This window comes from Tiliqua scincoides, chromosome 9 (genome assembly GCF_035046505.1).
Source record: "Tiliqua scincoides isolate rTilSci1 chromosome 9, rTilSci1.hap2, whole genome shotgun sequence".
Taxonomy (NCBI): Eukaryota; Metazoa; Chordata; class Lepidosauria; order Squamata; family Scincidae; genus Tiliqua; species Tiliqua scincoides.
Window position 1 is genome coordinate 20,504,795 of NC_089829.1, and position 24,952 is coordinate 20,529,746.

The 24,952-nt window shown below is 45.3% G+C and overlaps 1 protein-coding gene across 5 annotated transcripts in view; it reads right to left on the bottom strand.

The window, feature by feature from the left end:
* Window positions 1-24,952, bottom strand: part of WDR59 (WD repeat domain 59) — a 63,838-nt gene that overhangs the window by 19,221 nt on the left and 19,665 nt on the right. For 3 of the 5 annotated variants that reach the window (XM_066637624.1, XM_066637623.1, XM_066637625.1), the window contains exons 6-18: window positions 24,776-24,813; window positions 23,570-23,658; window positions 21,824-21,940; window positions 21,026-21,103; window positions 20,458-20,614; window positions 19,870-19,949; window positions 17,929-18,061; window positions 14,117-14,241; window positions 13,253-13,417; window positions 12,931-13,026; window positions 11,103-11,259; window positions 9,641-9,710; window positions 8,105-8,258 (exon numbers count right to left, since the gene is read on the bottom strand). In XM_066637624.1, the coding sequence (XP_066493721.1) occupies window positions 8,105-8,258; window positions 9,641-9,710; window positions 11,103-11,259; window positions 12,931-13,026; window positions 13,253-13,417; window positions 14,117-14,241; window positions 17,929-18,061; window positions 19,870-19,949; window positions 20,458-20,614; window positions 21,026-21,103; window positions 21,824-21,940; window positions 23,570-23,658; window positions 24,776-24,813 (1,459 nt within the window). The remainder of the gene's footprint in view (window positions 1-8,104; window positions 8,259-9,640; window positions 9,711-11,102; window positions 11,260-12,930; window positions 13,027-13,252; window positions 13,418-14,116; window positions 14,242-17,928; window positions 18,062-19,869; window positions 19,950-20,457; window positions 20,615-21,025; window positions 21,104-21,823; window positions 21,941-23,569; window positions 23,659-24,775; window positions 24,814-24,952) is intronic. The other 2 variants (XR_010794900.1, XM_066637626.1) reach the window with 1 other exon arrangement.

Here is a 24,952-nt window from a genome sequence, read left to right on the forward strand (position 1 = left end):
GTATTGCGGGGGATGGTGTATAAAGACTCTCTGTCAAATATATAAACAAAATTTTGAGGCACTGCCTGTCACCTGATCATGCCAATCATATTGTCTTCACTACTGGCTCTCTAGAATGGCCTCTCTCCATGTGCAAAAGCAATTCTAGTGAGCTCATCCCTCCCTGGATCAGATAGGAAGGCGCTCAGCTGCTGGCGTTCCCACACAACCTCATGTCAAAGCTGACAGACTTATTGCTAGTCTTGGGGCAAAAAGCCTTTCAACACAGCAAGGATCACCAGCCCACAAGCCTTCTGGCTAACTATCTTGGGTGATTTGACAGCTTAAGATAGTCAATTTGTCAAACTTGGCTAAGTTCATGTTGGTGCTGTACCACTTCAGATGGCAAGCACAGCCTCATATGTTTCCCTGTACAACTGGATTCCCTTCGCACAGAAAGAGGGGATGGGTATGTGTGAGGATGGGAAGAAGGGCGCTAGGTAAGCCTTCTTGCTAACATGCTAGCCTTCTGTGGGAAAGAAATTCTCTGTACAACTCAATCAAGCATATACAGGTGTCCTTCCCGTATCTGTGGGGGATAAATTCCTGTTGCTACCAAAGAGACTGCAAATAATAGAAAACCCTACTCAGACCCCCCCCCCCAGTTGCAATCATGACTCATCTCTCTTCCATTGCAAGCACTTTGCAAAAGGAAGCTTATTATTCTTTCTGCTTTGGAATGTTATAGAAAAGGAAGTAGATAGCAAGAACCTAGACTCACAGCTACTAGAGGAACACTAGAGGTGGTGACAGTGAGAACGCTAACAGGATGTGGACAGCAGAGGAAGTAGACAGTGAGAATGCTATAGACCAGTGTTTCTCAAAATGTGGGTCAGGACCCACTAGGTGGGTTGCAAGCCAATTTCAGATGGGTCCCCATTCATTTCAATATTTTATTTTTAATATATTAGACTTGGTGCTACCATGGTATGTGACTGCATTTAGGGAACTATTACAGACCTGTACTTTTAACAAGCTACTATGTATATTCTTTTAACAATGACGGTCAACGGGACTTACTCCTGGGTAAGTGTGGGTAGGATTGCAGCCTGGGATTGCCAAAAATTTTCCTGCTTGATGATGTCACTTCCGGTCATGACATAACTTCTGGTGGGTCCTGACAGATTCTCATTCTAAAAAGTGGGTCCTGTTGCTAAATGTGTGAAAACCACTGCTATAGACAGTTTCCCATTAGCGTTCTCACTGTTTGCTTTCTTTTCCAAAGCGTTTCAAAGCAAAGGGAAGAAAAAGCTTCGTTTTGCAAAGTGCTTGCAAACAAAGAGAGGCGAGTCAGGAGTGTGATGGGGGGATGAATTTGAGAACTGTCGATAAGTGAAATCGCAGGTATGGGATCTGCAGATATGAGGGGCGGCACTACTGTAGTTGTACATGGTACACCCCAGACACAGGCCTCCCTCCCGAGTGAGAAAGAGGTCTGCTTTTCTCTGAAAAACTGTCAATTCCACATACCAGAGTTATCAACTCCAATGTTCCTTAAATCAGGAACAGACTGATTCTCAATTATGGAATTGAGACAGTTTTCTACACAACTGTCATGGGGCTAAGAGCACCAGAGTCTGACCCCATCTCCAAATAAGTCAGGCCCATCCAGTGGCAGAGCCTCACCTACAGTTACACAGTACATGCACTCATGCACAGCTAAGGATCATGTACAGAAAACAAAGCAGAGAAGTAACAGACAAGTATAGAATGCATGCTCTCTCCCTCTCTTGCTTCCACAAGCCACGTTCAGGTGTTTCCTATCCCATGCAATGTTTCTTCTCTCTGAATTTGTGGGAAGTGAAGACAGCTGACTAGTATGTCATTAGAAAAGTGGGACAACTACGTGTGCCCCATTTCCTCTCCACAGAGGGGAAGTGTCTGCATAGGGCTGCACTCCTTCTTCCTCTAAATCCACAAGTTCCCAAAACTGTTTTTCCTTATAAGAAATTCAACAGATCTCCGCCAGAGAGAAAGCCCTGGAATGCCATCCCAATGAGCATGATGTCAGTCCATCAGGCACAGACAGAAGACCTGCTGTGTTCAAAGGGTTTTTAGCTCTCATGCATCTCCATATTCTGGTTTCCTTTGCTTTTATAATCTGCTACTGCTGTATTGTGTTCTGCTCTTTGTGTAAGCAGCTTTGATAATCACACAAAAAGCAGGACAGCAATCCTGTAAATAACCACCAAGGGTAGGTTACAAATATTTTAAATATAAAATGGATGGAATTCTGCAAGCTGTATATATTATACAAATTAAGGGCTTACTCATAATTTTATCATTGGGGGGGGGAAGGAGGACAAGAGAGTATGCACAGCACTGCCTAAGGACCACCAGGCACTCTCACTCAGACACATCTCCAGGTTTTTCTCATAAGCTCTTACAAACCTACTTCCATAGTCATGGGAGATTTCACATATATATTGTGCTTTTGAGCATTCAAAGCATTCCTGTTGAAGTAATTCATATAGCAACCTTGCAAGGTAGGTTGGTATTATTACCTTCATGGAGGAGGGAATGAAGTAGCTATTCCAGCTGTCACTCAGAAGGAGCTGAGATTCTAAGGAAAGGCGGGACTCTACAGCACCTTCTGCATGGACTGTAGGACTCACACCATTGGTTCCAGCCTGTTGTCCAGGTTCCAACATTACAACCTGTAATTCATGGTCACCCTGGGTGTGCTAGAAGATCCTAATGTTATGGGGCCACGCAAGCATAGGATTTCCCTCCTTGGCTTCCCTCTCCCGCTCCAAGCCTTTCCCCCCCTCCCCCCATGGTCCAGGTTACACAAAGCCAGACAGGTGGTAGGTTATTCTTGGGCCCAAGGGCAGAGGACAGAGTTAGTCAAGGGCAGCAGTAACAGAGCGCACAGTACCGGGAAGTCGTTAATCACTTGTATGGACCAACGCCGTCTGGCAGAGCACGGAGACATCTGCGCATGAGAACGTTACGCCCAGGAGGAGGAGGGAAGAAAGAGAGCCGTGGAGAGAATGAGAAGAGGAAAAAAAGAACACACACAGCTGAGGGAACCAGGGGGCACTGTGCTGCAGTTCAACACCACACAGGGCAGATTAAAGCTACAGTCCAGTGAGAAATACCCCTCCCGTCACAGCCACAGCAGCAGATGGGGGTCTGTGCAACCCATTGTCATTGAGGCAAGGACAGGAAGCTGAGGCATATCAAAAGAGCCAGCCAATAGTGTCTGCCCTTGTTGTGGCTTTTCCAGAATGCAGGCAGAGGTCTTCCGCTTAACTGCCATGCCAGGGGCGGAACCCTGTGAACCTTGCACTCCACCACTTTTTGCAGTTGCTCCAAGAAATAAACCAGTAGGCACCGGAGGCTGCTTCCCCAAACTGCCAGGCGGAGACTGAGGTCTGAGGTTTTGGAGGAGGTCCCCAGCTGGCTCCAAGCCTCTTCATGCAAGTCCTTGGTTCTAGCTCCCAAATGGCAACCTCTAAAGTTCAAACCAGTGATGACCATGACTCTGAGGTCAGAACCATTTAGCATCATTTGGGTCCACTCAGACAAAGCAGCCTGGGAAAGGGAAGTCACCCCTTCATGTTTTGCACAATAACCACAGTCAAGGAGTAGCCTCAGTGCTTCATTACCTTTGCTCTGCTGGAGAGCCCCCAATGATGAAGGTGGTATTGTGCACCACATTTTTTAGATATGCACAACAGGCTGCTATTTTGTGTGCACATACAGAAAGGTGTGGCTGCCACAAGCATGTGTGTCATGCAGGGATGTTCATCAGGGAGCTGGTGTCAGTTATAGCTCCCAGTGTGTGTAAACTTGGCTACAAGTTTCTACACCATTCTCTCTTTCCTTTATGGTTAACATTTCTGGGGAGTTTGGGTGGAGAGATGCAGGGACAGTTAACCACTGAACGAAAGTAAAAAGGAACAGGTGGCGAAACAAGACCAACGGTTCCTTCTTCTTTGTGTGTTTGCCTGCAATTTCCTCCACTTTTTCTGCCTGTCAAGACTCTTACCAGGCAGATCCAAGTTGCTTTCACAGGAATATCAAAACATGTAGCGCAGTTCTCAGAGTCAATCTATACATTAAGTAGTGGGGCATTCTGAAGTGCCCCATGCTACATAAAAAACCAAGGTTCCTATTTTTGAGTGCTCCCCTCACACAAACAAGCAAACATTATTTCACATTCTTTTCTCCCTAAAACACTATTGTGACTATATGCAGGGATCCTTTCACTTGCTCAAATATATATATATATATAATCAACTTGTGGTCTCAAGCAGAGGAGCCTGGAATATGACCCCCACATTCTGTAGAATGACTAGAGTGGAACCATTCGTAAATCTGAGACTTCTGATCTGTCACTGTGGTCTGAGATGCTCTTTTGGCCCTAGCTGAGCCCCTGGAGAAAAAGGGACAGACTTTCTAATTCCATCCTCCACTATTTCCACCTTCCCGAACCAAGAACCTGTGCCCTCCTCCTTTCCAAACTGCATCATGCCTCCAAAGCGTCTGGAATAGAAAGGCTTATTCCAGGCATGAGAAAGAACAGAACACACACACAAAAAGTATTCGGGGCCACTTCACTGACTGCAAAAAACAGAATGAATCATCTGGATCAGTTTCTTGAACATGCAAGACAACAATCAGATATATTAAGCAGGTGGCTGAATGTAGAGTTCTGAAATAGATGATGTTCCAGCCCTTGCACTCTACAATTCTTTAGGGCATGTTCCTGAAAGGCACTATGGACTCTCCATCAAGTGACTGAATGGCTGGATACTGGCAGCATCTGCTGAGGACACTGGAACTCAAGCCCAGCAGTTGCTCAGTTCCTGGTGCAAAAATATCTGACACAGGCTTAGGCCTCCTAATCTCCTAAGGCCCCTTATGAGGATGACTGCAGATTTGAGGTGGAGCTTGTGTAGTTGGTTTCTCGGTGTCAGTGACAGAAGAGCCTTCTTGCAAGGCCTTCTTACCAGACTCTTCTCATGAGTCCGGTCAGATGATAAAACACTGACCCAGGAACACAGAAAACTGCTCAGAGTAACAGCCCTGGGAGAACCTTGCTGGTTTAACATTTTGCCAGGGCAATTTTAAAACCAATCTGGGAGTCAGACCTGCCAGGCAAACACCAATTGCCTGTTGCAATCCCTGCCTGCTTCTAAAATAGGCAAGTCTAATTATAATTTGGGTAGAAAACATGCCTTCCCAAAATGAACACCCTGAGAAAGTCTTCTAGGAACCGTCTTCTCTGTTTCACACCTGGGTGGCCCAAGCTTGTGAATGCCAAACCAGGGGCATCTTTGTCTTGTGCCAGGTTTTGCAAAGGTGGGAATTGTCACTACCTCACAAACCTTATAGAATTCTTTGAAAAGGTCAACAGGCATGTGGATGCGGGAGAACCCGTGGACATTATATATCTGGACTTTCAGAAGGCGTTTGACACGGTCCCTCACCAAAGGCTACTGAAAAAACTCCACAGTCAGGGAATTAGAGGACAGGTCCTCTCGTGGATTGAGAACCGGTTGGAGGCCAGGAAGCAGAGAGTGGGTGTCAATGGGCAATTTTCACAATGGAGAGAGGTGAAAAGCGGTGTGCCCCAAGGATCTGTCCTGGGACCGGTGCTTTTCAACCTCTTCATAAATGACCTGGAGACAGGGTTGAGCAGTGAGGTGGCTAAGTTTGCAGACTACACCAAACTTTTCCGAGTGGTAAAGACCAGAAGTGATTGTGAGGAGCTCCAGAAGGATCTCTCCAGACTGGCAGAATGGGCAGCAAAATGGCAGATGCGCTTCAATGTCAGTAAGTGTAAAGTCATGCACATTGGGGCAAAAAATCAAAACTTTAGATATAGGCTGATGGGTTCTGAGCTGTCTGTGACAGATCAGGAGAGAGATCTTGGGGTGGTGGTGGACAGGTCGATGAAAGTGTTGACCCAATGTGCGGCGGCAGTGAAGAAGGCCAATTCTATGCTTGGGATCATTAGGAAGGGTATTGAGAACAAAACGGTTAGTATTATAATGCCGTTGTACAAATCTATGGTAAGGCCACACCTGGAGTATTGTGTCCAGTTCTGGTCGCCGCATCTCAAAAAAGACATAGTGGAAATGGAAAAGGTGCAAAAGAGAGCGACTAAGATGATTACGGGGCTGGGGCACCTTCCTTATGAGGAAAGGCTACGGCGTTTGGGCCTCTTCAGCCTAGAAAAGAGACGCTTGAGGGGGGACATGATTGAGACATACAAAATTATGCAGGGGATGGACAGAGTGGATAGGGAGATGCTCTTTACACTCTCACATAATACCAGAACCAGGGGACATCCACTAAAATTGAGTGTTGGGTGGGTTAGGACAGACAAAAGAAAATATTTCTTTACTCAGCGCATGGTCGGTCTGTGGAACTCCTTGCCACAGGATGTGGTGCTGGCGTCTAGCCTAGACGCCTTTAAAAGGGGATTGGACGAGTTTCTGGAGGAAAAATCCATTATGGGGTACAAGCCATGATGTGTATGCGCAACCTCCTGATTTTAGGAATGGGTTAAGTCAGAATGCCAGATGTAGGGGAGAGCACCAGGATGAGGTCTCTTGTTATCTGGTGTGCTCCCTGGGGCATTTGGTGGGCCGCTGTGAGATACAGGAAGCTGGACTAGATGGGCCTATGGCCTGATCCAGTGGGGCTGTTCTTATGTTCTTACCCTTCCTTACCAACTTTGGGCAGGTCTCAAGTATGGTCCATTGTTGCCTGTGGCCAATGCAAACAAGTCTAACTTGAAGTGCATCAGCTTTCACATGTAGCACTCCTGACTACTGGTTTCATTCAGTTTAGTGAAATTTAGGCTTGGCCTCCAACTGACTTTCTTGGGCTGCAGTACATGACTGGGGAGGGTGTGAGCATGGGGAACTGTTTTGCTCTCTTATAGGAAATAAAAAAGCAGGTTGTTGTGCCAAGGGGCTTTATTAAATAAGAACTCTGCAGCTCTTCCAAACAAGAAAAAATAATGATCATGGTCTGGGAGCAATGTCGCATGCTTGCACACTTCAAGGACTGCCCAAGGATATCTCAACATCCAAGTCAAAGAGGGGCACTTAGCATGTCAACCGACCAAGCTCTTTGGGCTCCTGTGGGTAGGCTGGGTGGAAATGACAGCACCATAGCCTTTGATATGAGCAGAGTTTACAGACGCCTGCTATCTAAGACAGAAGGCTCTGCCCAGCTGGCAGCTTCCCAAGCTCCCAAAAATACTCCAGTGCAACCCATGCTTGCGCAGGAAGCCTGCTGGATGTGCTGTATAGTCCACATTGGTTGCACATCAGTCCACACTGCTGTCAAGGAGAGTTACAGGGCAGTAGTTGGTTCTGCAGAACAAGGATTTGGTCTGACACTTGCGCCAAGCAGTTTGGAAGCAACAGAAGTTACCAGTTGGTGGTGTCCTCAATCCAAGATAAGAAACCCTTTTTCCAGCAACAAGAGACAATGCTGGAGTCAGTTTTCTAACTTAAGAGAAAGAAGCATCTAAAGTCAAGAGCATTCAAATGGAGGGGCATCAGTATGGTTTTCAAACCCACCGTCCAAGACTTCCTGAAATCTGACAGTATGACAAATACAACACCCCCTTACCCAATGCCATGCTAACTGCTGTCTCTGCCATTGTTCCTCCTCCTGCTCCCTGGATTTGAAAAAGAAAAAGGGAACAGAGCAGAAGAGAAAGCGTGAAGGAGAGGAGAATGGCGGGCTATAGCATTGCTGAATGGGGAAGGCCCCTTCCTGTCAGTCTGCCACCTGAGGCAACCTTCTCAGTTGGCCCGACTCCTCCACCCCACAGCAGTATTCAAAGAGCTATTTCAGAAAATTCTAGCCCACCACTTCCCTCCAATCCTTTCTTCCTTCCCAAATCCAAGGAGTGAAGGTGGTGGCTGGAAGTGTGCATCCTCAATCAGCTTCATGGATGGACCAGACCTGATCAGACCTCTGACCCCTCTATTACAAATGCACACCCTCAGGACTTCAGCAATGCTGACAGGCTTTAATAAAGGGTCAAACATGCCTGAAGACAGTGGGGAAGGTCCATTGACCAGAGGCTTACCCTCTCCTTGTAGTAGAAGGAACTGATGGAGACCTGCTCCTTCTCGCTGCGTGTGGGGCTCCCACCATACAAGCGCAGGTTGCCAGAAGTCTCTGTACGGATCTTCATGGGAGTGATAAGGCCACTGTGGTAGGCTGAGAGTGCAGACAAGGATCTAAATGCAAGAAGCACGTTCTTGAAAACTGGACTTCCAGAATCCCTCACTAGCTTCTCTCTCTCTCTCTCTCTCTCTCTCTCCTTTCTTTCTAAACTGGATTTATAATAACTCCTTTCCTGTCTAGTCAATGTTCATTGTTCATTCAGTGGATCATCATGTCTGATCACTCATAGACACTACTGAGATTTGGTTTTAATAGAACCACTGGATTGTGTGCTCTCTTGGGAGGGAAGATTTTCCCCAGACAGCTCCCCAATGCCTGGTTTGCTTGGCCTAGGATGATTGCAGGGGATATATCTACCAAACTTTCTCCTAATTTAATTGTTCACCCAATAGAGAAACAGAGAGCAAGAAGGGGTATACTGAGCACTACTCCCCTTGGTTAGCCTCCAACTTCCCTAAGCTGGAGCACCCTTCCTACCTGGTTCTAGTCATGAAAGAGAGAAAACTCACTCTCTAATCACTTTCTCCACACCATACAAACTTCATAAGCTTCAGTAAGGTCCTCCCTTCGTCCCACTTTCTCTAAACTAAAAAGACCTCAAAGATGTAGCCTTTCCTGGTGAGAAAGGCACTCCTGCTCCATAATCACACTCACTGAACCCTTCTGTACCTTTCTAGCTCTGCAATATCCTTTCTGAGATGGAACGATCTGAATTGTATGCAGTATTCCTGATGTAGTTGCACCACAGATTCCTACAGACATCATTTTCAATCCCTTTTCTAACAGACCCTGCACAGAATGTATCTTCGTCACAGATGCTGCATGCTGGGTATCACATGAAACTGCCTTACACAGTGTCAAATCACTGGTTCACCTAACCCAGAGCTGTCTACTTTTGACCAAGGGCAGCTCTCCAAGGCAGGGGTCCTTTCTCAGCCTGCTGTCCAAGATCCTCACTTCTGGGACCGTCAGCATGTCAGCACGTGCCCACTCTTGCCTACAGCGCTCTCAAAGTTGGGCCTTGCATTGGAAGATCTGAGCTTGGACAAGTTGAATACCATTGTTCCAAGCCAGGAATTTTCACAGCACACTGACCTCCATGGTCTTCTCTGTGGTCTCTGCCTCCTGTTATGTCACTTCTGAGAGACTCTTCCAGGTTCTGCGGCTCTGTTTCTAGGGCAACTGTCTGTAGAATTATCTGTCCCTCTTCCTCCATTGACAGTTGCCCTAGAAACAGCTGCAGAACCCAGAAGAGTTTTTCAGTAATTTTCAACCACTGGGTTCCAAACTACCGTGGCACACCTGCAGACCTTTGCTGGCACACCAGTTGAAAATTGCTGTTCTAAGCCCTATTCCTTCAATGAGGTGGCCCTTTTCAGGGCCAAAAAGGCAAAGTTGAAACAAACAAAACAATAAACACAAACCATGTACTTACCGAGGTGTTGGTTCTGTAGGCGAGACTGCCCGGTGCATTGTGATAGGCCTTGTGAAGTACACCAAGTACCCTGAAGAGAGAAGAGATGCCACAGTGAAGAAAAAAGTCACCTTTCAAGCAGAGACTGGCACCACCTGTAGAACTATCTACTACTTACAGATGAACAATCATTCAGGGATGGCCAGCTTACAGCGGTTGATCACATGGAGAGGCAACTGTTAGTTAAGGCCAAATGTACGTGGCAATTCTGTAGTTGTGCCCAAATACAAAGTGGATGGGGAGCAAGAAAAGCATAGGAAATTGTATTGGGTGAAGAATTCAGCATCCTGGGAATTGCAGCTTTCATGTCTATTTTGAAAAGTTGTTATGGCTGCAGAGGGAGGCTCCAAAGTGTGTGGCCAATGTCTGGAGAAACTGCATGAGCTGGAGGTGTGCACAATCAAGGTATTCAAGTGCTGGGCAATGAACTTTCAGGCCCATGCTATACCTTTCTCTCCTCATTACTTGCAGGCAGAAAATTAATTATGCACAAACCTGACTAGTATCACTTGTGCTCAATTTTGAATACTCTGGCACAGAGTTCGGTTTTCTTTAGTTAAATTAAAAATCAAGCACAGAGTACACACCATCTTCCATTCGGCCTATGGCCACAGAGAGAGCCAAGCTTGATCACATTCTTACACCTGCCCAAAACCCAAAGCAGTAAGAGGGGAGGGAAAGCAGTGCCTGACTCAGATGGTCAGAGGCTACAGTCTACCTCCACCTGTCTATGCAAACAAATGGAGTTACCATGGAGTGAGGATTTATCCATCGTTTTTAAATTCAAATTTTTATAAGATGTTGGAGAACATGTAACATTAGTAATGCATAGATGTGTTTGAAAATGGTGTTATTTATTTTAGAAGCAAACCTATTGGGTTCAGTAAATCTTAGGCATAATCCTATCTTACTCATTGGAAGCAAACACCTCTATGCGTACACAGAAGACATAAGAGGTTGCTGTCATTCTCCCTTACATAAATGCACCTCCTAGTGGTCATATGATTCATAACTCATTCAAATAGTTTTATTTTTTAAAAAATTTATACCCATCTTTCCCCTTAAAATTAAGGTGCCACAGGCAATTAACATAATAACAAAAGATACAATCAATAAAATACAATAAACACAACAGAATAATTTTTAAAACAATAAAAATAAATTGAAATTAAAACAATTTTTTAAAAACAAGACAATAAATTCTTTCTACCATCTCCCACCTCTCCCTAATAAAGAAGGTTTTTTTTAACTCCCTGCCAACAGTGCCCTCCCAACAGTTTGCTGCATAACTGAAGAAAAGGAAGAGGAAGGCTTGCACTTGCAATGAGTAGCACATGTGCACACATGTCTTAATGGAAACTGACATATTCAAGCCACCTTTCTGCTCTGCTCCTCTGGGCCTCGCAGCTGAGATTCAACCAACCTGCCCCACAGAACCTGGCTCCAGAGGTGCGTGGGAATGGGATGTTGGAATCCTGATAGGAGCCGTAGGCATTGGAGACCCTGGGAAAAGTTGGTAACGGTGGTGTGACAGAGCTTTGGAGCCCGTATGGGTTGCTGGAGGAGCTGTCCTCTTGGTTCTGAAATATCAACACAAACAGAACTGCATGCTGCGAGCACCTCGCTTGCACAATTGGCTTCAGGATTCCAGTGGCAAGAGCCCCACACAAATGGCCGCAAGCATGTTATGCAGGCCTGCAGGATGGACAGGGTTGTCTTCTTAAACATCTCTCAAAGTCAGCCTAAAACTGCCATAGAGTCTAGGTCTGAGACTCTGGTGATCTAGAGCAATGGTTCCCAATGTTTCTTGCATACCCCTTGGTAGCCCATTTCCATAAATTGTACCTCCCATATTAGCAAGATGTTTGTAATGAATATAGTTACTGTTATTTTAAATTTACATGTTTACAACTACTGGTCCATATATGATAATACACAATTTGATGACCAAAAACTAGCAGTTGGTGGGGCTTTTGCAGCCAGCTAGCTGCCTTCCTTCCCGCCTTACCAGCCCTGCAAGGTATTCTAATATAGATCCACCCTTTTCTGCCATTATTCAATTCTTTTTCAAGTACCCCTAAAGGTCCTGGCAAGTACCCCAGGGGGTACACGTGCCCCAGGTTGGGAAACACTGGTCTAGAGGAAAGAATAGGAGGCCAAGAGTTCTGCTTGGATGCCTTTTGAGGGGAAGCATCCAACACTCGCCTCCTCTTCTTTGGTTGGAAGGATACAGGTACAAGCAATAGCTGTATCCACAAGACTTCAAAAACAAGGCCTGCATGGCAAGCAATGTACAAAACCAAGGCCCATTCAATTTTTAGGTGTTAAAAACAACATACACACAACACAGAAACAATCTGAATAGAGGCAGAGGAGAACTGCCTCCAAGATCTGAAAGGGAGAAACACAAATCTGCTGTTGCACTTGTTGCTTCCGTTTTGGGAAGATAGTCCCCAAAGACTGCTCTTCCATAATCAAAGAGCATTTGGTGCCCAAATAGGAGGAATTAGCCAGAGGAGGTCTCCGCGCTTCATAGTCAGCCAGAGACAAGTTTATAAAGTGCCTGGATTTTTGTGCCTCTGTGCCATGTATTTTTTGCACTCTTGGTTTATAGCAGGGATCTCCAAACTTTTCAGTACGAGGGCTACATTGTATATTTGACACATTTTCATGGGCCAAAAAAAATCAGATTTATAAATGAATGAATATGTTTTACTTGGGTCTGTTTTGCAATCAGGATGATATGATTCAGAACAAAAGGGAAATGTGACAATTACAGAGAAGCAATACTGTGTTTAAACCGAGGAACGATATATAATGAGTAAAAATATCAAACATTAGCAAAAACGCTGACAAAAATTTAAAAAAAACAAGTTGCTGAGGGCCAGATAAATCTTGTAGTGGTCCAGATGTGGTCCATGGGCCATAGTTTGGAGTCCCCTGGTTTACAGCATTACATTGCTAAAAATGGATTGCAAGGAAAGCTACAATGTAAGTGAATGATCATCTGGGATTTCAACCAGGCTGAAATCTCCATGCGACTCACTGGGAGGTCTCAAGCAAATTATTATCCCAGGCCTGACTTCTCTCATAGGGCTGTTATGATGCTATTAAATGCCATTTGGACTTCCCAGGGAGGGAGGATGGGATTCAAATATAGTAAATGAAAATAACTAGCCTAAGGCAGAAGCGACTGCAGCACCATTGTCACATGCCGCGACACCAGTGCAGAGGGAGCACCCATTTCCTACCACAACAGACTCCAGACAGGACACCAGCTGACGAAGACAGGGCTCCAGGCAGCACTGGTTTCGTTTCACTTTCTGCATAGATGTGTCTTTCAAGATCTGCAAGAGGCCCAAGATCTGGTTTAAATAATGCTCACCCCAACTTCTCTAGACTCTTCCACAAGAATCAGGGACTCATCACCCAGGGAGCCAGAATAGAACAGCACAGACCCCTCCCAAAGAACAGGTCAACCCTTTGATAAGCCAGTCATGGAAGAGACCCTCCCCAGCCGTCTGCGATATCACCCCAACTGGAAAGCAGCTCAGGCCCAGGACCCAGACCCACCTTCAGCAGCTTGGCCTTCATGGTGGAGGGGATGGTTGTCTGATTTACAAACTGGAAGGAGGGGGCAGCATTGTTGGGATACTGTGCGGGGAACATCACCAGCATCTTGACTCTGTGGTTGCTGCAGTGCACCGAGACAGTGCAGCTACGATTCACAGCATCCATCTGTCAAAGCCAGGCACAGAACAACAACATTATGAGAGTCTTTAGCAAGTTACTGCCCTGGCATCATCCTCTTCCCCCAGAGTACACAGTGTGGCCCGAGGTTCCCAGGTGGTCTTTCAACATCCAGGCACTGATAAGGCAGGTCTAACAGGAGCACATGAGACCTAAGTCTTCATTATCGATTATTACTGATTTACGGGGAACTTATAATAAAGCGATTCAGAATAAAGAGAAAGCATCCTTGCCTTAAAGCTTACGTAAAAGGGGTTCTATTCTTTGTTTGGGGGTTCTTACGTAAAAGGGGTTCTATTCATACTTTGGATTTTTGCACACTGCTTCAAACACATTTGAAAAAATAATATCTTAAAAAGTAAATTCACTGGAGGGTTGTATGAAGTATCTGTAATAAGACTGCAATTGAATGCCGCAAGACAGGGAGCCTGGACTGACTGCACCTGCTTAGCTGCCAGGTTTCCCTCAGAGGATGCTGAACCTTTAAGACAAGAAGTAATCAATGGATTACAGGTGCAGCCTGCCAATGGCAATCTCCCCTGCACACAGGAGAGACAGATTCTAAGGAAAGCAGTTGTGGGGGCAAGTGGGAAGAGATGCTCCCAAAAGAAAAAAGACTGCAAGACATACAAATTCCAAGCTTTCAGCCACTGGCAGGTCAAAGGGAAGAAAATGCTCGCCCCTCACCTCCATGTTGACGTTTCGGATCTGCACGTTGATCAGAGAGAATTCTTGTTGTAACGTTTGGGGCAGCCCCAGTTGGTCCAGTTTTTTCCCCACCAGGAGGCTGTTCTGGGAGTCTTCCTTTAAGGCTGCCAGGGAGAGAAAAGAACACTCAAGCAGGCATTGGAATGACAGTGGGAGGGGCCTGCACATTGGGAGGGGCCTGCGTACATGCAGTCCCTCCTCAAACTGAAGAAGGACAGCAACAAAGCAAGTACAACAGACTAAAGACAACCCCAAGTATGGGGTTGGTAGCATGGGACAATGGGCCCATTTTCAAGTCTAGGCAAACCTACAACCACAAGTAGCACAGTAAATACAGCAATTATTTCTTAAGCACTGAAAAAACAAGGCATTGAACAGGCATCAAACAGTGACAAATTCCTGCACACAAGTTTAAAATCTAAACAAAGAAAAAGAGGGGTAAGGAATGACAATGGAGGAAGAAAGCCCAAAAGGTATTACACTAAAATCACAGCACATTCAGGAAGGCCTTGGAGAACAAATATGTCTTAAGGTGCTTGTTAAACCATGGGAGAATCTGATCATATGGATGTCTGGAGGCAGTACATTCCACTAAGAGGATGCTGCCAAAGAAGAAGCTTGAATGCAGTGAACAGGAAATAAAATTCTCGGTCTTGTCTTGAGAGTACATTATTAGAATAGCAGAATTATTGAAGAAGTAGAAACAGAACAAAGAGCAGAACAATGAAATACAGGCTCTAAAAAGTACATAGTGGCATTTCAAATTGGACATGGGAAAAGAAAGAAAGTTAGTATAAAGAAATGAGGAAGCATCAATATTTATGAGCATGAAAAATGAGAGGAGCTGCAGAAAAAAACACATGTATATTTGTCCACTTAAAATGATTAAGGAAGATTAATCATTAATCATAAGAAAGATTAAGTAAGGAAGATAAAGGTTATTCCTATAATCAGGGCTACATGACCTAGGAGATTGAACAAGAGTTTTAACAGAATCTTCAGAAAGAAAACAATAAATTTTAAATAAACCAATTACACAATTTAGAAAGAGCCTGAATCTGCACTGAAAAGGACAAAAAAAAATCACACCTAATTTCTTGGAGATGATAACTAGTGTTAGGACCTTTGAAGCTCCCTGTCCACTCATTTGGCCAGTTCTTTCATAGCATGCAAGTACCAGCTGAAGATGCTGCATCTCACCCAGGCTTTGAATGGATTCAGTGTTCCATTTCATGGGGTGACTTGAGTAGGTAGCTCTCTTTCAGCCTAACCTACACCTCACAAGTTGTTGTGAAAATAAAAGGAGAATAACCTTGTACACCACCCCAACCTCCTCAGAGGAAGCACCGGCTATTGGTTACACACAATACAATACATAAATGTTATTGCAGTTTTCATCTCAGTTGTAATGTTCAGAATAGCCTTTCCAGGTGAAAAAAACACTACTTCCAGTTTCCCAAAGGGAGGGGAACCATAAGTGTTTATGCCATATATGGCATTCTGAGCTCCAGGCAATAGTGGAAATGGAAAAGGTGCAAAAGAGAGTGACTAAGATGATTACTGGGCTGGGGCATCTTCCCTATGAGGAAAGGCTAAGACGCTTGGGCCTCTTCAGTCTAGAAAAGAGACGCCTGAGGGGGGACATGATTGAGACATACAAAATTATGCATGGGAAGGATAAAGTGGATAGAGAGATGCTCTTTACACTCTCACATAACACCAGAACCAGGGGACATCCACTAAAATTGAGTGTTGGGAGAGTTAGAACAGACAAAAGAAATTATTTCTTTACTCAGCATGTGGTTGGTCTGTGGAACTCCTTACCACAGGATGTGGTGATGGTGTCTGGCCTGGACGCCTTTAAAAGGGGATTGGACAAGTTTCTGGAGAAAAAATCCATTACGGGTTACAAGCCATGATGTGGGTGTGCAACCTCCTGATTTTAGAAATGGGCTATGTCAGAATGCCAGATGCAAGGGAGGGCACCATGATGCAGGTCTCTTGTTATCTGGTGTGCTCCCTGGGGCATTTGGTGGGCCGATGTGAGATACAGGAAGCTGGACTAGATGGGCCTATGGCCTGATCCAGTGGGGCTGTTTTTATGTTCTTGGGGAAGCCCTCCAGGGCTTCGGAAGGCATAAGGAGCCAAAGATAACAGATTTGATTATCTGCGATTTTCAGTATCTGCAGGAGGTCTGAAAATGGATCCCCTGAGGATACTGAGGCCCCATCTGTATATACAGCCCTTCTTCCAAGGACTCGTATAGGTCCTTCATAGCCAGGTCTCTTCTTTCATAGCTACTGTTTCCCTGAGGACCAGAATTTCCTCCTCCCTACATCTCAATATCACCCTTCCTCTATTATATACCTGTGAAGCTTCCCTGTACTAATGCATGCTATGTGTTCCAGCCAAACAAACAGGCAAAATATACAAGAGCCTCACATGTTTCTTTTAATGAGTTACCAGTTACAGTAGCATTCTGACCTGTACCTGGATTAATGTCATCAAGGAGAAAACCTTTTCATGTTCCAAGTGTCATCATACTATGAAAACACCCCCATTACATCTAACTGGTTGAAGGGATGGACTCCAGGACCACCATTAAATATAAGTTAGGCAAGCCTTCCTCTTCCATATTCAGAATGAATGAATGATATCTTTGGAGGTATCATCATTGCAGTCTATCAGGATATGCCAGGGGAAACTGGAGTTCTGCAGAGAACCATCATGTTGGGGAATTTGGAATACTGCACCATAGCATTTCAGTTCAACACTGTGATCTGGATGACCTTGTACTTCTGAATGATGATTATGCCTTCTGCCTTCTTGTAGTCATGCAAATTGCCTTGAAATAAACAGCAATTGTTTTGCAAAGCATTACTTGCATCTTAAGTGTGCTTTTGATAGCTATCTTTCCTTACAAATGGGGCACTTTGAGAGAGAATTCTGCTGAACCAGGATTCCTATTCTTAAAATCTGGGAAACAGCAGAGGTAGGTCAGGCTGCCCAGCAGAGACTGGACAAATGATAGAGACTGGCTCAACTAAAGACTTGTTCAAGATTATCCAGCGAGCTTTGTGGCTGAGGAAGAATAAGAATTTGAATAAGGTTCTCATTGATCCTAGTCCAACATCATAAACACAACACCACATTGGCTCAAAAACCTGCTTGGGTTGTTTATTATGAGAATATTGCTGTTTAACCCATTTCTGCCCAGCCCACAGGTGTACAAATTTGATCCCTGTTACATATACACAACATTGGATAGAAATGGCTTAATGTTTGTTGTGAGCTGGTTTGGAAACCACAGCTGAGAGATGGGACGCAAATAATTAGAATGACTTTTTTTTAAAGGAAATAAAGGTGGGCTGCTTCCAGCAACATCCTACTCCAGCTTGCCCTGGCAAGGGAACTGTCATACCCAAAATGAGAAGCAGCTTTCAGCTGTTTCCTCCTCCTAAAGGACAGCTTAGCAGTAGCATTCTACACTCTAAATATGAAAACTCTCATGAAGCAGGATTCTACCTCTCAGAGTGATAGGGCAATCATCCACAAAAAAAGCCCCAGCACCCAAACAGCCAGAGAGTGGTGCACTGGTAGGATGGGGATGAAGTAGGGGTAGGAGGAGGGCACTCTTAGTGGATCACGTAACAAATGGAGCCAAGTCAATCTACTGATCTGGATTTTGAATAAGGATTGATCTCTTCTTTCCTGCTCTGAAAAAGCCTCCATCACAAAAGAGGAAGAATTTCCAGACTCTTCCAGGCATGGTCCGCACATTCTGTCTCACCTTCCTCATCTCCTTGGTTGGAGTTTTGTTGTGGCTCAGTGTCCTGAACAGGCAGAACCTTGTCTGGTTCTGGCAGGAGCGAAATTCCATCGATGAGCTCCTCCACCCCATCCAGGAGGTCATTGGAGCATAGCTGGAACAAGAGGCAGGAAATGTAGAAATGCAAAGCAAGCACCATCAGGGTTGGGAGATGAAGACTACACACAAGACACAACAGAGAATTGTTGCACTGCTGAGCTCCTATGAAATTGTGTCCACCCCCCACAACCTAAAGACCTCACTGGGTACACATGAGAAAAGATCAGCTGGATCAGGTCACAGGTTTATTTAGCCCAACATCCTGTTTTCCACAGTGAGCAACCAGCTGCCCCTGGGAAGCCCACAAGCTGGAGGGAAGGGCAGACTTCTGTCCTGCCTCCTGGCTTTGCAATACCTTCCTCCCATAAGATCTGGCTCTCCCTGATCCGCATACCATGACCACCCAGCCTTAAAAACTTCATGCCACTTCTCTCCTTGGCTCTTATGTACTCCCTCTGCCAAATGCACTGTGAGTCCAGCTAGACTCACAGCAGTCAAGGCCCTTGAATGCCCTCATTTCAACCTTGCAGCAATCCCAACAAGGTCATCACAGTTGGGAAAAAACCTGAGCCTTCCCTCTTTCTGAGGTTATTATCAATAAAAATGAGAAAAATGACAAGCGCCCACCTACGCCAAACACTTGTACACCCCATTCTGAGAAAAGCTGGCTTTGAGGAAGGACAGTAGGAGGACATGATATCGTCAACAGGGTGCAAGAAGCATCATCAGGTAGAATGACAGTCCTTTATCATAGTCACAGGGAAAACTGCTTCTCAGTTCTGGATTTGGAGATGCAGCAAGGCAGAGACCAGCATTCCCCTTAGGTGCATAGCTGTGCAGCTCTCAGCTGAGAGCTGTGCAGCTTGGAGCTTGGTTAACCCAGAAGTTGGCAATGACATTACATTGCTGGGAAGGCACTGCCAGGTCACTGCACAGTATGGGAGGGATCCATGAAGCTGTGCTAATTCTTAGAGAAAAAGTTAACTGGGCAAAGAGGCACTTTTTCAAGTGGTGCTCCTCTTGTATTTAGCAGAGGGAGAGTAACTGTCCCTTTTCATCCCAGCACAGTGATTTTTCTAGTGGCTGTTTGCTGGTGTTTTTCCGCATCTTTTTAGACTGTGAGCTCTTTGTTGCCACCAGAAACCATTACAGTATTTGATTTTGTCCATTTGATTTTGTCTGTAAACCACTTTGTGAACTGTTTTGTTGAAAAGCAGTATATAAACATTCTTTAATAATAACAACAATAGGAAACACTGGCAGAGATGTAGGCCAGTGTAGGCAGAGATGTAGGCCAGATTCAGGGCCCAATCCTATCCAATTATCCAGCACCAGTGCAGCCACAACGCAGCCCCAAAGAAAGGGAACAAATGTTCCCATATCTTGAGGAGGCCTCTGTGACTGCCTCCACTCCACTGGATACAGTGTATGCCCCACTGGCACAGCTGCTCTAGCACTGGAAAACCGGATAGGATTGGGCTTCAGGCTTCCTAATTGCACAAACAGCAGGATAATGGAAGACAGCAAACAAGGACACTGCACAATGGTCTTCCCTGAACATTTTCTGAGCAGAGAGCGGACAATGAGCTTCTACTAAACACATGAAACTACCTTACATTAAGTTAGATCTCTGGTCCACCTAGTTCAGCAAACTCTGCAGTAAAAGGCAGAAGCTCTCTGGGTTTTAAACAGGGATCCTTCCTAGCCCTGTCTGGAGAACTTGGGAGCTTTTGCAGACACACAACAAGAGGTGAACCAGGGCGTGAGACTGGCCAATCCAACAGCAGCAATTTGCTAAACATCTAAAACCACAACTTGTAAACAGGATGCAGAAGGAAAGACTCAGTCAGTGCTCAAACCTACCCGCTGCAGCTGGCTATCAACCCGCCACATTCTTAGAGTTTGATCTCGAGACCAGGTAGCCAGCTGGTAGTCCTTTGAACCTGAAAAAGGAGATGAGGAGACACATTTCAGATTAGAGTTTAAATGGGTCCACTTAAACCAACTTGTGGCAAAAGGGAAGGGGAATTCTGGAATGTAAGAACTGTGACTTAATCCTGATTCTTGGGACGCAGAGCTCCCCAGTGTGCTGTACCTGAATTCTGCTTTTTGCCAACAAGACAAAAAACAATGCTTGCACACCATTGCCTGACAAGTATTGCATGGACTGTACATGATAATATGCAAATGCTGCAGTCAGAATAAATTATGCAAATATGCTTTTGCTGCATCGTGTACGTTGCTCCATCACGAGGAAAGGACGAAGAGCTGCAGAAAGCTCCAAAGTTCCATTCCTTGACACAGAGCTTCCCCACTAAGAGAGGTACTGAAGTGTGAATGTTGCAAGTGAAGCAGAAGAGAGCCTGGAGGGGCCTTAAGCTCTATGCTTTGCAGATCAGGCAGTCAATTTATGCAGGGAGGACGCTATGGGAAGCGCAGTCCTTCATGTACCTTCCTTCTGCTTCCGCCACTGGAATTCTAACACCACATCATCATGGCCTACGAAGGTGTGTACTGGTGTGTTCAGGTCAAAGACATTCCAGAGGAGGAGGCTGTTCTCCCGCCGCAGTTGGGGCACCATTACTGTCACCAGTCCATTGCTGAAAGGCTGGAAGCAAGAGAAGGCTGCCAATTTATGAAGATTTAATTTTCTTAAAATCATACAATTAGTTGATGAAAATTTATTCCGTGCAGTGACAGCCCTTAGTTCTAACTTTACAAAGCAAAACTGCACACTCAGGATCTCTTAACAGTCAAGGCATGACTAATCTGTGTCAAGTTATCCTGGGAATGTACTCTGGCAGAAGATACTAAAAGGTGCCTTCCTGGATCAGTCTGTCTAGTCCAGCATTCTTTGTAAGAAACCTGCAACCAGCAGCACCCGGTTGATCCATCAGAAATTGGCCAGCAACTACCCCTTATCCCACCCCTGCCTCCAAGCAACCAAAACATCACCACAATCACACCCTCCAACTATCCCCTTAACCCACCAATTTTCCAAAGAAGGCTTTGTCCTTACCGTATACCGTGCTTTCCAGACTGGCACCTGACAGGCCAGAATGTTGAGGTATTTCCGGGGCTGTCGGTAATCCCAGAACTTCAACAAGAAAGACAAACAGTCTGGCTCAGAGGCAGGATACTTAATAACAGCAATACAGACACTCCCTGGGAGATCATGGTACAACGTAAGGTTACAATATGGACAGAGCTCCCAGAATCTGACAGTTTGTGGATGCTGCAGTAGATGGTACCGTTGCATTTGGAGCCGACCCCAGTTATTTGGGGGCTCATGGGAATTTCTGTTACCCAGGCTCCCTTGTTAGCAAAACAATTTAATTTAGAAGGGTGTTTAGAAGTTGATGATGCATGAGGGTATTTTAATTTGCAGGATTTATTTTATAGCATTCTTGTTTTCCTCATGACTGAGCTTTCTGTATGGATGGAAGGGCAAGTTATATGTTAAAGAAAGCAACACTAAAACAAAGGCAGAGCTAACATTTGCTCAGGTGAGACTCCCAAAGGCAGACATGAGCAACTTTTGAGCAGTATCTCTGCTCAAAACTATCACAACTATGTTTGAGGTTGTTTCTGTGCAGTTGCGTTAAATAATGTGGCACCCAGGCTTGGAGCACAGGAAATGGTGACCCTGGAGCATGTGAATGCCATTTTCACCAGGTCACCCCCTATTCCCAAAATCAGGAAGCTGTTCATGCAGTCTGAACATACAACGCTAGACTCCATTGATCTTCAACTGCAGCACACTGATGGGCAGGATGCTGCTAAGAGCCCAGAAATCCAACCCAGCCCACATACCTACCCTGACAGAGTTGTCCTGACTGGACGTGGCCAAAATGTTCTCGTTGTCTGGGTGCCAATCCAAGCCGTGGATTTTAGAGAGATGTGCTGCCAGGTACTCCATTGCAGTGCTGGGTTTCTGCAAGGAGAGGCACCGCTTGAAGCTTTCTACATGAGGCTTCAGCAATTCCAGTTGGTGTCCAATATACTAGACCAATGGTTTTCAAACCATCTACCTTTAGGGAAGCCATTCTTCATTAACCCCTGAGGCACTGCAAAACATTCTAGGGCAGTGGTTCTCAAACCATGGGTTCGGGACACACCAGTGGCTCATGACCCAGTCTGGGGTGGGTTGTGAAATTAACAAGGCAAATTAGGCTATGTGCATCAAGGGTTAAACAAGCTGCTACTTGGGGGGCAGGAACACTGCTGCCCAATCACCATTATAGCTTGGGTATTTATAAATCGGGGCATTTGCAAATGCCAAACCACTTGACATTTATAAATCAGGCAGCAGCCTCTAGGGCCTCTAAAAAGTTTGAGAACTACTGTTCTAGGGCATATATGTGAGGCACTGAGAAAGCTTGCTGCACTTCCCAACTGCCATAAGTGAACTTGAGTATGACCTACAGAACTCACCCATATAGGAGCAATGCAGGTGTTTTATAGGTCACACTCAAGTTCTCATTGCAGAAGAAAATCACTAGTGGTGCTAACATCTTCTTTCAAGGGAGGATGTCCACCACGAGCTTTGGAGAAATTCCAGGACAGTCCCCGAATACAATTTGAAAATCACTGTCCTAGCTTAGAACTGGAGAGTTGCTTAGGTTCAACAAGTCTGGGGCCACAACTGAGGATTAAAGGACACTGGAATCACAAGGCCAGCTGGAAAAGCAGAAGCAGCTGGGCATGCAACAAGTTCTACACAGCAGAAGAAGCTTCAGCTCATGTATGCACTTTTGCACATGTGCTCCACAAGAGGAAGAAAACAGCCCAGAAGAACCAGGGACCACACTCTCTGCACAAACAAGGCAGCTCAGAGTTGGGGGGAACTGTGGCCTGATTCTTTCTGCTCTCTAACACCACCCTGATAATGGCTGGAAAGCATACTGCAGCTTGCCAGCTCAGACAATGGTAAGGGAAGGCGATGGGATTCTTGTGACCTTAATATAACAGTTACTGCAGGCTTTGTTCCCCAGCCTGAGCAACTCATCAGTCAGCTTGGTTGCTCTGCAGACTCCCCAAGTCTTCCCTTTGCAAGCTCCTGCTCCCTTCCCCTCTATATCTGCCTCTCAGCAGCCAACCGCCTGCCTGCATTGGACTACATCGTCTACCTCTGACCCCTCTGCGTCTTGGCATTTGACCTCTTACCCAAGCTCTACAGTCCTGCCTCTAGTCCCTTGCAGTAACCCTGAAGGTGCCAAAGCTTGGCTGCTTGGGGGTCTAACTCAGCTGAACCATGATATAGAGCTAAATATTCCTGTGGCTAAATTTAGATTCAGAAAGTTTTTGGCTACTTCTCGGCTATCAGCCCCCTGGGAATTATATGAGGAAGGAGCTAAAAGAACTTTCACAACAATGGCAATCAAACAAACCACATCATGATTCATCCCAAAATGGGAGTTCCATTCAATTTTGGGCAACATGGATGGGATGAGCCTCCGCAGAGCCTGCGTGAACAGCTCAGGAGCCTCTGAGGAGTGAGGGTGATGAGTGCTCACTAGGCTCATTAGAGAAGGGTGGAGAAGAGAGGGCAACATGGACTCACCCGTTTGTCCCAAATGCGTACATCCCCATCATGGCTGGTAGCCAAGCAGTTGGCGTTTTTCTTATTCCACTTGACCTGAGAGGCTCCAGCTACAGAAGGAGCAGAGCACCAAGGAGTCAACACATACCTTTCAGAAAGGCCATTAAAACTGACACAGCAGCAGGGTAGATGGGCAAGTGGGAATTGGCAAACCCAATGGGAACTTAATTGACTGGCAGGGCAACTGTCAGTCAAGCCCACCCACGTATAGCTAGTGCTACCTGGCACAAAATCAACAATGGATACGAAGGACAAAACAGCTTTTAAGAATGGGGACTTCCTGCAGATGTTTCACATAATCCAGTAAGCTGTAAAGCAGCCACACTAAGGCAGAAATGCAGAGGACATGCATATCCTCAACCTTCTGTGAGCAATTGCAGCGGGGTCAACCTTTGGGGCAAGTGTGCAACTGATCAACCACAAAGAACAGGCAATTTACTAGATTTACACTCTTCACGTAGGTCGTCAAAGAAGCTTATAAAAGACAGAGCAGTAATGCAGTAATAACCAAATAATAAGAAACAGTTAAAATAAGCGGTGAATAAGCACAAACATATGAGGCCAGTGAAGTAAAAATTAAACTGAGAGTTCAAGAAGTTCTCTTGAACAACCTTTTGAAAGTTTGTTGGCTGAAGTCCTCTTCAGCCAACAAACTTTCCAAAACCTGTCTATGGGTGCCACAACCAGCACTGCCTGGCATGTAACCCACAAGTTGGCCTCCTGTGGGCTACCAGATAAACTGTACTGGAAAGACAAGCAGCATTAAGGTCTCTTCATAATTTTCAAAATAATATATTACAATACATTCAATGCAAACAACATACAGAAAAATAATTATTTCAACAATATTTTAAAAAATCTTGCCATAGCAAGGAAAAATAAATACATTCTGCACTCTGTCTTGATTGTTATGTTTTACAGCAGGGGTGTCAAACATAAGGCCCATGGGCTAGAAGCAGCCTCAAGATAATTGGGAGAGACAGAAGAAGGCCTCCGAAGGCAAGGAATGCTATGGGGAAGGGACAGGCCAAGAGGGATGTCTGCAGAAGAGAGAGATCTCATGCTTATGGTCTGCATGCAACAGACAACAGCAGCATGTTGGGAGGCAAATCCAGCACACAAATGGAGGATTCCACCTAACCCATCAACCATTCAGCCAGTACTTACCAACTGCAGAGAGTGAAACAGTGGGCTTTCGGGTGTCTCTGTAATACAACAACATGGCTATAAGTACCCAAATCTCCAAAGAAGTTATTGTTTCCCAAGTTTGTTTTCCTGCATTTAAAACTAGATGAGAGTTTCATTCTTGCATCCCCAAAATTAAACTTTAAGAGGGTATAAGAA